General features: G+C 43.3%; 1 protein-coding gene across 2 annotated transcripts in view; it reads right to left on the reverse strand.

Moving 5' to 3' along the window:
* Nucleotides 1-373: 373 nt before the first annotated feature.
* Nucleotides 374-17,212, reverse strand: part of ATXN10 (ataxin 10) — a 162,022-nt gene continuing 145,183 nt past the window's right edge. For both annotated transcript variants that reach the window (XM_073621911.1, XM_073621910.1), the window contains one exon: nucleotides 374-948. In XM_073621911.1, coding sequence (XP_073478012.1) covers nucleotides 767-948 — 182 coding nt within the window. In that variant the 3' untranslated portion in view covers nucleotides 374-766. The remainder of the gene's footprint in view (nucleotides 949-17,212) is intronic.

Genomic DNA, 17,212 nt, shown 5'->3' on the forward strand with positions numbered 1-17,212 from the left:
TGTCCCGGATAGAGAAGCAGAGGCCCAGTGATAACACTAATAAAAATAAGGTGTATTTTGTATTGTATTGTAAAGCGCTGTGCAAACTGTTGGCGCTATATAAGCCCTGGTTCACACCTATGCAGGTTGCAGTTTGCATATTCCAGGTGCATTTTGCATTTTTCAATATACATTTTTGATCCATTAAGGTCTATGGAACCAAAAAAAAAAAACAGAAAAAAGTCCCTGGCCCTTTCCATAAAATGCAGTTATGAACGTGACCCATAGGAAACCATGTTAAATGGATTGTAGTGTGTTTCTGCAAAACTGAAAACGCACTAAAAATGCATAGGTGTGAACAAGGTCTAAATCCTGTATTATAAAAATAATATAATATAATAAAACAAAAGTTTTATTTAAACATTTCATTAACATGTTATGAGGGGTAATGAGGAACCAGAGATGGCAAAATGTAAACAAATGAAACTTGAAGCTTTATTTAATGAGAACTCCAGGCAGGGAGACATCTACCGATTCCAAAGACACTTGTCAGGAACTTACAGATCCATGGATGTATATAGCCCAGGTACCAGGAAAATCTGCTCCCTTTTCACCATAGGAAAGGGAACACTGACAGTCACTAAACAATTTTCAACATGCTGTAAATCTTTGTCCCATAAATATAGCTTCTGACATTTCTAAGTGTTTGTTATTGAAACGCTGCATGGCTTCTTGTGGTTTGCTTGCTTTGATCAAGCTACTATAGCCAGTCCTGTACCTCCATTGTTCACATTTTCTTGACAGACCTCAGAAGCAGCTTGCCATCATGCTCCTCCACTTCTAATCCCATACGCTCCAGCGCAGATGCATCAGCCAGCCCTTGGCGTTCCAAGTTGGCGATGACCCCTTGGTTTCTCTCATTGTCTTTGGTGAGATTTCGAATGGCATAGAATGCCCACTGGTTCAGAACTGATAGTGAATGAGTTAAGAATAAAATAAACAAAGGAAGAGAATATAAGATACTTTCACTTTATTTGCAATAGTGGGGAAACCTATTACAAGCCAATCATTTTGAGGACCTACTGAAGTTGCACAAAGTCCCCATATGTTAGGATTTGCGACTAACTTTTGTCTGCAATTGTCTTACAATACATCTTCCTTCTAGTGAATATGCTACTTCCTGCTATTTTCTTTTTAAAGTTAAAACCGAACTCCAGGCAAACAGCTAAATACAGAGATGAACTCTATACAGTTTACCTATTTGTGTACCTGTTTGTCCATCCAGTTCTGAGATTTGCACAGCACATCCCTGCCTGGTAGGGCAGGAGATCTGATTTTACTTTGCTTCAGTTAAAGCATTACTAAAGGCTGTTATTTAAACAAAAAAAAAAAAAAATGAAACATGTTAAACTTACCTGCTCTGTGCAGTGGTTTTGCACAGAGCAGCCCTGATCCTCCTCTTCTCGTGTCCCTCCCCAGCGCTTCTGGCTCCTCCTTCCTGCTGAGTGCCCCCAGAGCAAGCAGCTTACTATGCGGCCGCTCAAGTCGAGCCGCTGCTCTGTGTGTCCATTTGTTTATTAGTATGTCCCAAATCAGCACAAACTGATTGACTTCTTGAGCTCCTTCTCCCTCTCCCAGTCAGAGCTGTGCTGTATAGGAACCACATGAGGCTGATGCCAGGTCACATTAAGGTATTCTCACGGCTCGCATCCACAAACTACACTTAAAGCGGTTCTTCACCCTAGAAATAAAAACAAATTTTTATTTCTAGGGTGACTTTTAAAAAGTGTTACTAAACCCAGTAATATAAAAATAGTTCATCCACCCCCCCAGTGCCCACAGCTTATAAATCTTAATTAAATATTGCTACTATATACCTTTTTGGATGATCTGTATACCACGGTCAGTGATAAACTGCACAGTTTCTCCAGTGCTGAGAGTTCAGGTAGGAGGAGATTACCACTGCAGCCTGTATACACGCCCACATGTGTGATGTCAATATCATGTGACCTGGCTAACTCTGAGAACAAGAAAATGTTCTCTCCAGCATAAAAGACACAACTGAGCTTGTGCAGGTCGGCTACTCTGCCTGTGTTAGCTGGCTTTCCCCTGATAGACAGTGCAGGAGGGAAGGATCTGTGCATACAGGATAAAACAACCTTTTTTACACAGTGCAGAGGATTAACCCTTTAAGTTCCACAGTGAGTATAACAAGCATGCTGTGCTGCATATACAGACTGATTTTACTCTTGTGGGTTTGGTAACACTTTAATAATAGGACACTTACCTGGCCAGGGATCCCGTGCTGTCCTCACCCGAGCCATGTCTTGGGTCATCTTCAGGTTCAAGCACCGACATATTTAACTTTCGGAAGCGGGCTGTGACTGCTTGCGGCTTCACGGCCAGCTTCCCACTACGTATGCGCAAGTCACTCAGCGATTGGTGAATGGTCTCCTTCAGCTTTCTGGGACATGTGATGTATCCAAGAAGGCGGAAGGGGGGGGGGGGGGTCCAACTTCTGCTAGGATTGCCACGGCGGTCCAACTGGAAGTGGGAGCAGGTACCTGTTAAAACCAAGTACCCCCGTACTATTCCCCAATGGCCAGAGTGGTGGTAAACGGATGGACATCTGACCCATTTCCATTGAAACGGGGAACCCGCCAGGGGTGTCCATTGTCCCCACTACTATATGCCTTGGCAGTGGAGCCCCTTGCCATCTCCCTTAGGATGAACCCGGATATACGCGGACTACGTATAGGATCCCTGACTGAGACGTTAAGTTTATATGCTGACGATATGCTTCTGTATCTGGAGGACACGGGCCTTTCCCTCCAAACAGCCCTAACGACCATTGAAAAATTCGGGAAACACTCGGGCCTTAACATGAACTGGTCCAAATCACAGATTCTCCCTCTAGATCTGTCACCCCCATCACAAACTGCATCCTCACTCCCCCTACAACAAGTTGCCCGCATTAAGTACTTAGGAGTAGAGATTACTAAAGACCCGCTAGATTATATCAGCAACAATATCGAACCACTCTTTTTACACTTAAAATCCCGCACACAAACCTGGGCAAGACTCCCCTTGGGAATATCGGGCAGGATTAACCTATTTAAGATGATATTACTTCCAAAATTCCTATATATACTCTGGAACTCTCCTGTACGTATCCCCCTTAACATTTTTAAAACACTTGACAAAATAATCAACTCCTTTATATGGGGGCCCAACAGGCATAAGTTAGCTTGGAACACGCTCAAAAACCCAACCTCCTCGGGAGGAGCGGCCCTACCGGATCTATACGCATACTACATTGCGGCACAACTTTCGCACCTATACTATATCCACAAAACAGATGAGACCAGATACCAAACCCTAGTATGTAAAAAACCAAATAGTGACATGCACTCCCCACTACAGGTTATATTCAGGAAAAGCAGTAAACAAGACAAAAACAAGGACCGAGACTTATTGCTTTCCCAACATAGATATGTGTGGGAGAAGGCGATCAAGTTGATTGGAGCCGACTCCTTTCATTCACACACACCCCTATGGCACAACCCCCAGTTGACGGAACTGACCTCTCTACCGGGAGCCACTAGATGGGCAGCCAAGGGAATAGTATTTCTATTCCAGATCACTACCATATTCGGAATTAGAAGCTTCCAGACACTTTGCGAGGAGTTTGATCTCCCCCCCCACATGCAATTTAGCTACATGCAGCTAAGGCACGCGCTCCAAACCCAATTCGGGTGCGGACTTCCTAACCCACAAATACTGCCACTGGTAGATATAATTACAGGGTCAAACCCAGAAAAACTTATATCCACCCTCTACACTACACTTCGCACCAAACCGGTAGCAAGGATTATAGACATGGCAAGAATTAGATGGGAGGACGATGTGGGACCCATAGACCACTCTGACTGGGAAGACATACTGGCAAACGTTAAAACCACATCACCCAAAATCTCCGAGCGCTTGACCCAGCTGTATATAATACACAAGTCATACCTTACACCATCCAGAATTGCAAAATTCTCTCCACACCAGAACCTAAACTGCCCAAGATGCTCTAGCAACCCATGCTCATTCTTTCACCTACTCTGGTCATGCCCAGTAATACAAAGTTACTGGGCACAAATCATAAAGTTCCTCCACGACCACATGGGATCACCAGTACAACTCGACCCCAAGCCATGCCTTCTCGGGCTACTCCCAGATGCCGACAAAGATAGACCCCTGACTACACTCCTTAGCGAATCACTCTTTAGTGCCAGAAAATTAATAGCCAAACACTGGATGAGAACAGAACCTCCCACTATACAAGCCTGGATTAGGGAAGTAAACATGGTACTACCATATAAAAAAGTAATGTACAAACACAGGGGCTGTCCGAATAAGTATCACAAAATATGGGATAAATGGTTGGAGAAGACTAGCACTTGCACGGACTAACTAACTATGTACGCTAGGCCAACGAATTGAAATGTTAGGGGTGGCCAATTCACCTGATGGAAACGATAACTAATGCTGCTGAGGCCATATATGACTATCTGTATCACTGTATTTTCTATGACAACACACACATTCATAAGTAATGCATGTAACCTCACTCTTCCGTCTACTTTTTGGAAAGACGCTATATAATGCATCTGTATATTATCCTTACTTCGTCAATAAACATGTTCTTTTTTCAAAAAATAAAACAAAAAACAAGTATTACCAAGCTCCCCCTACAAAAAAAAAAAGAAAAAAAAAAGAAAAAACTATGTGCCAAAATTTAAAGGAGGGGGGTAGCAGGCAGACAAACGGACTTCCCCTTTTATGTTTTTATGTGAAGTTCCCCTTTAATAAATACAGAGTTGAATTAATTTTAGGTCGGTCTGCTGTTCATTTTTTATCTTTCCTTAAAAAAAAAAAAAAAAAAGAAAAAAATATATACACACACACATACATAATATATATATATATATATATATATATATATATATATATATATATATATATATATATATATAAAATGGCTGGCATGGTCGATCTTCTTAAAATTTTGGCTACCTGACCATTTTGCCAACCTATCAGCTTTGTAAGTTTTAGTCAGATTCAGAACACGTAAGCAGATCAAGAATTTCAAAGTAGTCTGTAGTCCAAAGCTGCATACTTGTTCCAAAAGACTGACTCATATAATAATGGAAGAGGATCAGCACTGACAGCCACACAACTATCATTTCCAGAATGAGAAGTCACCAATGGCAGCCTCTATGTTTATCTGATAAGGTTTCTTTTAAAGCGGGGGTCCACCTATCTATCGTTTTTTTTTTTTTTTGGCGTTCATTCACAAACTTTTCTTCTCATGATTATCTACTCCCATGTTCTGTGTAATAAGTCCGCCTGTGTCCGATTTCGTTGTAAAGAATAACTTATAAAATTCACTGAAGGCGGTTTCCATCTTCATTGTGGGCATTTGAAGCCCACAAGCATGTATTTCCTGGATGCGGTGAATGCTGTGCTCCCAGCATTCACCGAGATGTTGTGATGAGGCTGTTGCACAATGCATGCTGGGAAGCCTGAGACTAGCTCCCAGGGGACTGTGGGAGGTCTGGGAGATGCTAGAAACACGCCTACTCCCTTGGGAGGAAAACCAGGAAGTGCTAAGAAGATTAGAAAAAAAAAGGTAATTACGGCGATTTAAATTTTTTTTACACAGCATGTCAGCATCTAGGCAAGGAAGAGAATGCATAGAGATAATGTTCAAAATTTGGGTGGAACCCCACTTTAAGTTGTGTGCTGACTTACTAGTAGATATATTAAGTCAATTACAAGAGCAGATGGGATTCTGGGAAACCCTGTATACCCACACTGTTGCCATGGTTGCAGTTTAAATTGTTTTGGCACTTTCACACTTTTTTGGCAAAACTGTCACCACCGAAATCAGACGATTTCAAATAAAGTTATGAAATGTTTTGTGCAGCAACTATATTATTTTTTTAGGTCTATCTATTGTCAAAACCTTTTTTTTTTTTTTTTTTGTCAGTTGCGGATATACTGTAGTTGTTTGTTTGTTTGTCATGTTTGGGAGAGTATCCCTTCAAAAGAAAAAAAGGAAACCTACTTTATTTAAGAGAGCAAGTGGATTAGATGAATCCGTATATTAAGCTCAATATATTTTTTTTTCAAATAGGAAAAAAAAAAAAAAAAAAAAAAAAACAAACTTCTGAACAAACTTTTCAGGCCTTAGGGGGTTATGAAAAAAAGGGAGAGTAATAATGCGTTATTAAGATTACAACCATTTTTCTAGTGCATTTGAACAGACAGCAACATGTTGAAACAATGCAAGCTTTGCTGAGCAGGGGATCTTTCGGTGAGCTGCTGTATTTTGGTAGTCGTAAGAAGTTCAGAATTGTTAAAGGATTAAATGTTTATAAACATGTCTGCATTTTAACTTCATTAAGCTGTAAATGACAGACAGGTCCCTGAATTGTCTGTATACCCACAGTGTACCGTCATGGCGGACCTGCTTTTTAAAACCAGTAATCCAGAGATTTGTAATCAGTAAAAATAAAAAAAAAAATTATGCAGGTAGACTTATGAACATCTTTCCAAATATACACCAGCCAGGCCAAGCCCGAATACACTTGTTTCTAGGCACAAGTGTATGACAAAGCCCCTCCTTAAAGGCACCACCCTTTGGGACAAATCTCATTAAAAATTTATTATGAAAAGTGTACGGCTTGTAAGGAACTTCCCAAATTGTCAGTATTCAGCAATCAAGAGTCTACAGGCATACAAGACCTCATGCTATTTGAGCTATGGGATGTTTTGTAACTCCTCTTATTTTACTAGAATGACAAAGATTTGGCCTCACACCTTTTGCGGCTATAACAGCCCCATTATTCTCACCTGCAATATAGGACTACAACAAGTCTGTGGACATCGGACATTCATACCTACAGTGCCTTGAAAAAGTATTCATACCCCTTGACATTTTCCACATTTTGTCATGTTACAACCAAAAACCTAAATGTATTTTATTGGAATTTTATGTGATAGACCAACACAAAGGGGCACATAATTGTTAAGTGGAAGGAAAATGATAAATGGTTTTCAATTTTTTTTTACAAATAAATATGTGAAAAGTGTGGCGTGCATTTGAATTCAGCGCCCCTGAGTCAATACTTTGTAGAACAACCTTTCATACAGCTGCAAGTCTTTTTGGGGATGTCTCTACCAGATTTGCACATCTAGGAAAGTGAACTTTTTGCCCATTCTTCTTTGCAAAATAGCTCAACCTCTGTCAGATTGGATGGAGAGCGTCTGTCAACAGCAATTTTCAAGTCTTGCCACACTTGCAACAGATTCTTGACTGGATTTAGGTCTGGACTTTGACTGGGCCATTCTAACACATGAATATGCTTTGATCTAAACCATTCCATGGTAGCTCTGGCTGTATGTTTAGGGTCGTTGTCCTGCTGGAAGGTGAACCTCCACCCCAGTCTCAAGTCTTTTGCAGACTTTTAACAGGTTTTCTTCTAAGATTGCCTGTATTTGGCTCCATCCATCTTCCCATCAACTCTGACCAGCTTCCCTGTCTCTGCTCAAGAAAAGCATCCTCGCAACACGATGCTGCCACCACCATGTTTCACGGTGGGGATGTGGAAAATTTCCAGAGGTATGAATACTTTTTCAAGGCACCGTATGAGCTTTTTGGAGATCTATTCCAAAACCAATAGCATTAAAGTGATTTTAAAGCTTCGTTTTTTATGTTGTTAAAATAACAAACATGTTATACTTACCTGCTCTGTGCAATGATTTTGCACAGAGAAGCCCCAAGCCTCCTCTTCTGAGGCCCCCCACCAGCACTCCTGGCTCCACAACCCCCTGCTGAGTGCCCCCATAGCAAGCCACTTGCTATTGGAGCACTTGTGAGTACTTGCTCCCGAGCCCTGCTCGGTGTCTATACAAAGCAGTAAGGTAAAAAAAAAAAAAAAAACTTCTGCCTTTACAACCACTTTAATCCAGAGTTCACCCCATCCCACCTCTGTAGCTATAAAAACCTCCACTATTCTAATCCACAATAAATAGCCAAAGGTCTGTGGACACCCGGCCATCAGATGACCTGAGCTGGTTGAAAATCTATTCCGAGTCTGTGAAAAATTTGTGCCCATTTAGCCAAAAGAGGATTGGTGAGGTCAGGTACCGATGTTGGATAAGAAACATGCCTAGAAATTGGTACTAGCCAAATTAATATGCTTTCAGTAGGATTGAGGTCAAGACTCTGTGCAGGCCACTCGAGTTCCTCCACACCGAACCAGCCAAACCACGTCTTCATGAAGCTGGTTTTGTGTTTAGGGGCATCCTGGAACAAAACTTTACCGCTAGGTTGGAAGTGGACAATTGTTTAAAATGTCTTTGCATGCTGTAGCCTTCACTATAAACACCTGGACTCGATTACTTGGAGGGGTGTCCACATACTTTTTGGCTATATACTATGTGGAATAGTCAGGTGTCCATAAGCGGTTGGCCATATACTGTAATATACACTGCTCAAAAAAAATAAAGGAACACATTGAAAGCACATCAGATCTCAATGGTGAAAAATAGCATGCTACATATCTATACTGATATGGACTAGGTAATGCATTAGGAACGAATGGATGCCTCATTGTTTGATGGAAATGAAAATTATCAACTTACAGAGGCTGATATCAAAGACACCCCGAAAATCAAAGTGAAAAAATGATGCAGTAGGTTAGCCTATTTTGCCGAAATTTCATTGCAACTCAAAATGGTACACAGTATTTTGTATGGCCCCCATGTGCTTGTATGCATGCCTGACAACGTCGGGGCATCCTCCTAATGAGACAACAGATGGTGTCCTGGGGTATTTCCTCCCAGATTTGGACCAGGGCATCACTGAGCTCCTGAACAAACTGAGATGCAACCTGGCAGCGTCGGGTGGACCAAAACATAATGTCCCAGAGGTGTACTATTAGATTTAGATCAGGTGAGAGCGTTGGGGCCATTTAATGGTATAAATTCCTTCATCCTCCAGGAACTGGCTGCATACGCTCGCCACATGGGGACGGGCATTGTCGTGCACCAGGAGGAACCCAGGACCCACTGCACCATCGTAGGGTCTGACAATGGGTCCAAGGATTTCACCCTGATACCTAATGGCAATCAGGGTGCCATTGTCTAGCCTATACAGGTCTGTGCATCCCTCCATAGATATGCCTCCCTAGACCATCACTAAGCCACCACCAAACGAACTGAACGATGTTACAGGCAGCATAATGTTCTCCACGGCTTCTCCAGACCCTTTCACGTCTGTCACATATGCTCAGGGTGAACCTGCTCTCATCTGTGAAAAGCACACGGCACCAGTGCTTTTGCTGGTGTTCAATGGCAGATGCCAATCAAGGTCCACTGTGCCAGGCAGTGAGCACAGGGCCCACTAGAGGATGTCAGGCCCTTAGCACACCCTCATGATGTCTGTTTCTGATTGTTTGGTCAGAGACATTCACACCAGTTGCCTGCTGGAGGTCATTTTATAGGGCTCTGGCAGTGCTCATCCTGTTCCTCCTTGCACAAAGGAGAAGATACCGGTCCTGCTGATGGGTTAAGGACCTTCAACGGCCCTGTCCAGCTCTTCTAGAGTAACTACCCATCTCCTGGAATCTCCTCCATGCTCTTGAGACTGTGCTGGGAGACACAGCAAACCTTCTGGCAATGGCACATATTGATGTGCCTTCCTGGAGGAGTTGGACTGCCTGTGCAACCTCTATAGGGTTCAGGTATCGCCTCATGCTACCAGTAGTAACACTGACCCTAGCCAAATGCAAAAGTAGTGAAAAACCTGTCAGAAAAGATTAGTAGGGAAAAAAATGTCCATGGCCTCCACCTGTGAAACCATTTCTGTTTTGGAGGTCATCTTATTGTTGCCCATCTAGTGCACCTGATGTTAATTTCATTAACACCAAAGCAGCTGAAACTGATTAACAACCCCCTCTGCTACTTAATTGAACGGATTTGATGCTATACTCTGATTAAAAAGTGTTCCTTTAATTTATTTGGAGCATTGTATATTAGATAGATACTATAGCTTCCCTTTATTGTAATTCAACCCACACATCAAAATGGGCTCCGTTCTTGTATCCAACTGGAATCTTTAAAAAATATTCAGCACCATTTACCCTAATGAGAACCTGAAAGAGACAAAACAGCCCAGCGGGGGGCACAAGCGTTTCCCTTTAATTTCAGGTTGGTTAGAAGCTGCCGCATAAATTTGATATACATATTGGAAGAACAAAGATCTAAAAATACAGCCTGAACGTTTTCCTCTCCCTCTAATTATTTTGTCTATTTATTTTGTTATTGTTGGATACGGCCTCTTCATAAAAATGGATATTTTCCTCACTTCACAAGCACGCCTCCTGTTATTGTGTGGTGGACGGGCTCCTGATGTTTCCTATGAGTGGGTACATTGTGTGATTTGTCCTATGCATCAGATGAAGCCTGTGGTTAAGCCCCCCTATTTTCCATAGCTTAATGTCATCTACTTTTAAAGTCACATTGACCTTGTAAGTTCTCCTTTTGTAAAAGGCAACTCCAAGCAAACAGATTAAAAAATTATTAAGGAAATGTTTTAGCTGCCAGAAGCACAGACTCTTGTTATCCATCAGCCCCTGCAGCGCTATATAGCTGCATAGCATCAGGAGACGGAAAACATAATCCAAAGTTACGTCCCTATTTCTGACTGGCTAGTGAAAGACTACCTACATACTTTCCCCTTTTGCCCATAACAGTAGGTTTGCTTAAAAGCTGAACTCTAGGCAAACAGTTGGAAATAAAATTATGGGAGCAATTTAACATTCCAAAGTATTTGTACTTCTGTCCATCAAGTCCTGAGATTTACACAGCTATGCCCAGAGTCTATGACTGGACAGTGAAGGAGAATCAAAAGACTGATAAGGTCATCGTTCGTTTCTCTCCTCCTTTTAGTATGTTCCTCTTCAGCGTATGTGTATGCAGCACACCTAACTATGTAATTATTATAATTATTAGTAAATTAATGGATTTTCACAATGGTACATAATTATTGTTGGACTATTGGGTTATACTTCCTTCAGATGATTTGGATACTGGCAAACAAAGGACAGCCTAGTGTAACCCCTTCCACACCCAGCATGCCTCAGTTTTGTTAGCAAGTCCTAAGAAATGAATCATAGAAAACAGAGAGGGACCTGTATCCCATGATGCACTCCAAGAATATGATTTTACAGGTATGTCAAAAATCGATTTTTCGTAATCTTAATCTTACATCACAGGACACAGCTCTGCTTGACTGCTAGGACATCTAAAAGCAATTCACCTGAAGGGTGGGGAACACAGCAAGCAAAAAAACCTTACACCTGAAACTGGCACCAGAGGAGGCTTGAATATCTACCTGGTAAAACTTAAACAAGCCCATGTGGCAGCCTTGCAATCTGGTGGGAAACTGTGGTTTCTGTTCATGGCAGAAGGACGTATAGTAAGCCAATAATGTAGAAAAGTTCAGCTGCAGGGAGCCTATGGACAATGTTAGTGACTACTCTTTTTGCCCCATGTTTGCCTGTTTTTGGGGGAAGTTTCTTTAATGTACATAATGTTAAAAACCTAGGGGTAGCCATATTTGAGCTTTCACATATGGAGGTTCTGCTTACAAAATTAGTAAAACTGCACTGCTTTACTGTTCCTCTTTGTTAGGGCCATTTTAGATCTGACTAACATCAGACTATTTATAAGACTAACTGAACTCTCAGGGTTTACATGCACACCTATTCTAGCTATATCTGTCTAAAGCAGGCCATCGATTATGGGATTTTCTTTCCTGCATCCACGGGTTGCTGTAGCCGCTGGCAATAACTGCATGCTATAAATACGACATGATGATTGTACCCAAGTAGTCCAATCAGCCTGCCCATAGATAGATCGAATCTTGGCCGGTCCCTGCTGAACTGGCAGAGATTTGATCCATCTATAGCCAGCTTAAGAAGGGATTTCCCCTCACTTCAGATAGATTTCTTGTTGCGTCACCAAGGACCAGCAAGCAGGTAAAGACACAAATTTCACACTAAATATAAAAAAAATAGGATTTTTATAACATCTTACCTGTAAAATCCTTTTCTTAGAGTACATCACGGGACACAGAGCCACAGTAATTACTCTGTACGGGTTATATGGCACCTTCAGGTGATGGACACTGGCCCACCCTAGACAGGAAGTTCAATTCCCCATATAACCCCTCCCCTTACCGGGAGTACCTTCGTTTTGTAGCAAAGCAATACACGTGTAATGAGAAAGAGGGGAGGGACCTCTGTGTCCTGTGATGTACTCCAAGAAAAGGATTTTACAGGTAAGCTGTTATAAAAATACTATTTTCTTTATCGTACATCACGGGACACAGAACCACAATAATTACCGCATGGGATGTCCCAGAGCAATGCTATCTGAGGGGAGGGGATACCAAAAAAAATAGGGTGCAATCAGACCTGAGGACATATACTGCTGCCTGCAGTACACTGCGCCCAAAGGCGATATCCTCATGCCTTCTTACATCCACCAGAATCTGGTGAATGTATGGACTGAAGACCAAGTTGTGGCCTTGCAGATTTGAGCCACGGAGGCTTGGTAATGCACTGCCCACGAAGCATTAACAGCCCTGGTGGAGTGCGCTTTGATTTGAAAAGGTGGAACTTTCCTCTTCAAACCATAAGCTAGAATAATTACTTGCCGAATCCATTTGGTAATAGTGGATTTTGACGCTGCCTGTCCTTTCCTATTACCTTCAGGCAACACAAATAAAACATCTGTTTTCCGAATCTTAGCAGTAGCCTTCAAATAGATTTTGACTGCTCTCACTACATTCAAAGAATGTAGTGACTTTTCTTCCGTAGAACAGGGTTCTGGAAAAAATGAAGGTAGAACAATATCCTGGTTTAGAAGAAAACCTGAAACCACCTTTGGCAGAAATCTAGGATGAGGACGCAATACTACTCTATACTTGTGAATGATTAACTATGGCTCTTTACAAGAAAGAGCCGTCAACTCTGAAACCTTTCTTGCAGAAGAAATGGCTACCAGAAAAACTAGCTTCCTTGTCAAAAAGGACCAAGGGAATATGTCATATTGGCTCAAAAGGCTGTTTCTGTAATGCTGATAGAACTAAATTCAAGTCCCAAGGGTTCAGGGGTGCTCTAACCGGTGGATTAAGCTGCGTTACCCCTTGTATAAAGCTTCGGACCAAAGAATGCGAAGCAAGCGGACGTTGAAACAATACCGATAAGGCCGAGACCTGGCCCTTGATAGTACTCAAGGCCAGCTTCATCTCTAACAACATTTGCAGAAAGGCAAGAATTCTACCTATGACATACTTTCTGGGGTGCCAACCCCTGGATTCACACCAGGAAACATATGCCTTCCAGACTCTATAATAAATGACTCTGGAAGCTGGCTTCTTGCATTAATCAAGGTAGATATCACTGAGCCTGAAAGCCCACGATTCTTCAGAATGTGGGTTTCAATAGCCAAACCGTTAAATTTAGTGTTTGTAGAGTAGGAAGCAACACTGGTCCCTGCGATAGCAGGTCTGGACGTGGTGGTAGGGTCCATGGGGCCCTTACCACCATCTTTACTATTTCTGCATACCAATATCTTCTGGGCCACGCTGGGACCACAAGAACTACTGACTTCCTTTTCCTTGATCCTGCGAAGAAGTCGAGGTAGCAGCAGAATAGGAGGGAATGTATAAATCAGTGAGAACTGATCCCACGGGGTCACCAATGCATCTGTTCCGCATGCGAGTGGATCCCTTGTTCTTGACACAAAGTTGTCAACTTTGCTGTTGAACCTGGCGCAAACAGATCTATGTCCAGGATCCCCCATCTTTGGCATATAGCCAGGAAGATGTCAGGGTGAAGGGACCATTCCCCTGGGAACAACTGCTGGCAACTTAATTAGTCAATTAGTCATTCCAGTTCTCTACCCCTGGAATGAAGATTGTCAATATGCACGGCACATGCTTTTCTGCTCAGGTTAGGATATGGTTTACCTCTCCCTGGGCTGCCTGACTTCTGGTGCCCCCTTGGTGATTGATATAAGCCCCCTGCTGTGGCATTGTCGGATTGAATCCTGACAGGAGAATTACACAACCTGAATGTCCAGGCCTTTAGGGCTAGGTACGCTGCCCGGATCGCTAGAATGTTGATGGGCAAGGTCCTTTTGGTTCTGGACCATTTCGCTTGGACAGATGCCTCTTCCAGGACTGCTCCCCAACCCGAAAGGCTGGCATCTATTGTTACCACCTTCCAGGTAACTGGTAAGAAGGACTTCCCCTTTAGCAGATTCTCGAATATCCTCCCACCCACTGAGGCTCTGGTGCAATTTTGGTGACAAACGCATCGGAAAAATCTAGTGCTTGGACGTTCTTGTTCCAGGCAGACTGGATACTGTTTTGCAGCAGTCTCGAATGAAACTGAGCATAGGGAACTGCTTCGAATGAAGCCACCATCTTCCCCAACAACCTCATATAAAAGGCGAATAGAAGGACCCTTCTTCACCCTCACCACCTGAACCAGCTCCTTTATGGCGCTGATCTTTGCCTGGGGTAAAAACACCCTCTTCTGGGCTGTATCGATAACCAGACCTAAGTACTCTAATCTTCTTACTGACTTTAAAGAAGAATGAGGACCCAACCTAGGTATTCCAGGTAGTTGACTGTGGTGATCATGCTTTGGTCTAAGTGGGCTACCGACCAGTCTATCAAGAGCAGGTCGTCTAGGTATGCTATTATCGTTATACCTCGAGTCCTTAATCTGGCCAGAGGAAGGGCCAGAAGTTTTGTAAACACCCAAGGTGCAGTAGCTAGACCGAAAGGCGAGGCTACAAACTGAAAATGAAGTTTTTCTACTTTGAAACGCAGATATTTCTGGTGAGCGGGGAAAAGAGGTACATGCAGGTATGCATCCTTGATGTCAAATTCTCATCCTTGTAGGATGGAGACTACTGATCAGATTGATTCCATGCAAAAACAGCGGGTATTCGAAACCGGTGTAGATCTTTGAGACATCTCCATTTGGTTTTGGCACCGTGAAAAGGTTTGAATAAAACCCCAACCCCTGTTCTTCCATGGGGACCACCATGATCACTTTTTGCGACAATAGCCGGTCCAACGCTTGAAAGAGACTTCTTTTTCTCTGGATCTTTGGGGACATTTGACCTGAGGAAACAAGGAGACAGGAATTCTTGAAACTCTAGTTTGTAACCTAGAGCTATTTTGGAGACCACCCATTTGTCTTGAAATTCCTCCTGCCAGACCCCTGAGAACTGCAGAAGCCTTCCCCTCCCTAGAACATGTGGGGGCGTCCCTTCATTAAGAGGCTTTAGCATTCTGTCTTGTAGGTTTCCTCCCCCAGGACTTCTTTTGTCCCTGGTGTTGACCCTGAGGTTTACCTCTTGAACTTGACGGTGGAGGTCGTCGCGACTGCCTGGAGGCTGATGCCCCTGACACTGGAGAAAGGGCCCGTTTAAATGAGGGAAGTTTACTCTTTTTCTTAACTGGCAAAAGGGTACTTTTCCCACTTGATATCTTTTGGATAGATTTGTCAAAATCACCCCCAAACAGCTTTTCACCGCGGAAAGGAAAACCAGCCAGGAGCTTTTTGCATGGCGCTTCGGCTGACCAACTTTTCAACCATAATATTCTACGCATATGTACCAACCCAATCGTAAGGCAAGAGGTTTGAAGAATAGAAACTCTGATTGCGTCAATTGCAAAACATTGCCGCCACTGCAGGTTGAGCCACTGAACCTGCCAAGGAGAAAATGTTTTTTAACAGGAATTCCAATTTTTTTATCAGTTGGATCCCTAAGCATTTGCGCATTGTCAACCAGACAAGTCAAACTTTTATTCACAAAGGATATAGCAGCGTCAATTGCTGGTATACTCCACATCTTAGGAAATTCTTCCTCCATAGGATAAAGTGTTGAAAACTTTTTAGGGGGGGGATGCTTATCTGGGTGATCCCACTCAGAATACATAAGCTTTTCCAGCAATGAATTGACAGGAAAGGCATGCAAAGCTTGAGGAGGCTTTAGTGAACCCAAACAAAAAGTGGGCTCCTCAACCGACTCAGTTAAGGGTAGCTTAAATGTGGAGCGGACCATTTCAGTAAGAGAACGCACCAGCAATTTTTCAGCTTGTGAAGCTGAAGAAGGTCCTTCCCCACTTGATCCCTTGGAAGAGGAGTCATCAGCCTCTTTACGGTCCCCTAAGAGGGATTCATCTTCCCTCATTCACTGTTCCTCTGCTTGAGGATCCTGGGTGGTAGAAGGGACCAAATGCGTTTTCTTCCACTCTGTGAAGATGCGATTAAAGCCGCTAACCTTTCCTGCAATCCAATCAAAGCTGAGGAGAAAAACCTCCTCAGTTATATAGACAGGGCCTGAAATATCGGAAGCAATTTCAGCCCCCGACGACCCTGATGGCTCATTCTGACCAGCCTCCCTAGGCCTTTCAGGGGGGATGGTGTTGCAGAGGGGGGTCCTTAGAGCGACCCCTTTATGGTTTTGTCTTTTGAGGTATTTGTACCTCTCCCTTTGGTCATAGTGCTGAGCACAAATGTAGAGGTACTACCAAATAAATGCACCCACTGCTGAGCAATAGTCCAGCAACTGCCACTGCTATTAATGCTCAGCCTGAAGTAAACGTGCCCTGGGAACGCCTGTGTCAGCAACACTCACATGCCTCCCGTCTGCTGTGTGTCCCTCCTTCAGCTGTATGCACCTGAAAAAAGTGCACTTTATAGCTTTACACAGCCCGCGTTGTGGACGCTGAATCAAGCCGAAGCTGCGTTAAGTCCCGCCCCTTTCTCCGACCTCCCGACGCGCCCCCCATCTTTTTAAAAAAAGTCAGTTTTTCCGTGCGAACGGGCTCCGATCCGGCTGGATTGCATGTGGAGGGGGAGCTGGGGTGGAGGAGAGCTGCTAGACAGAGAACCAGTGTAATGGCGGCGGCAGCGGCTTACCGCCGACTGGCCCATGCTCTCTCTGCCTCCTGGACAGAAGCTGTCCAGGTGGGGGACATTCAAGAGAAAACCCCCCCTTCCCACATCTTACCTGGGGCTTGGGCTGGAGGAAGCGTGCAGCTTGAATAACACAGACTGACAAGCATGGAACAGGTACGTGCTCT

Source organism: Aquarana catesbeiana, linkage group LG03 (genome assembly GCF_042186555.1).
Source record: "Aquarana catesbeiana isolate 2022-GZ linkage group LG03, ASM4218655v1, whole genome shotgun sequence".
NCBI classification, from domain to species: domain Eukaryota; kingdom Metazoa; phylum Chordata; class Amphibia; order Anura; family Ranidae; genus Aquarana; species Aquarana catesbeiana.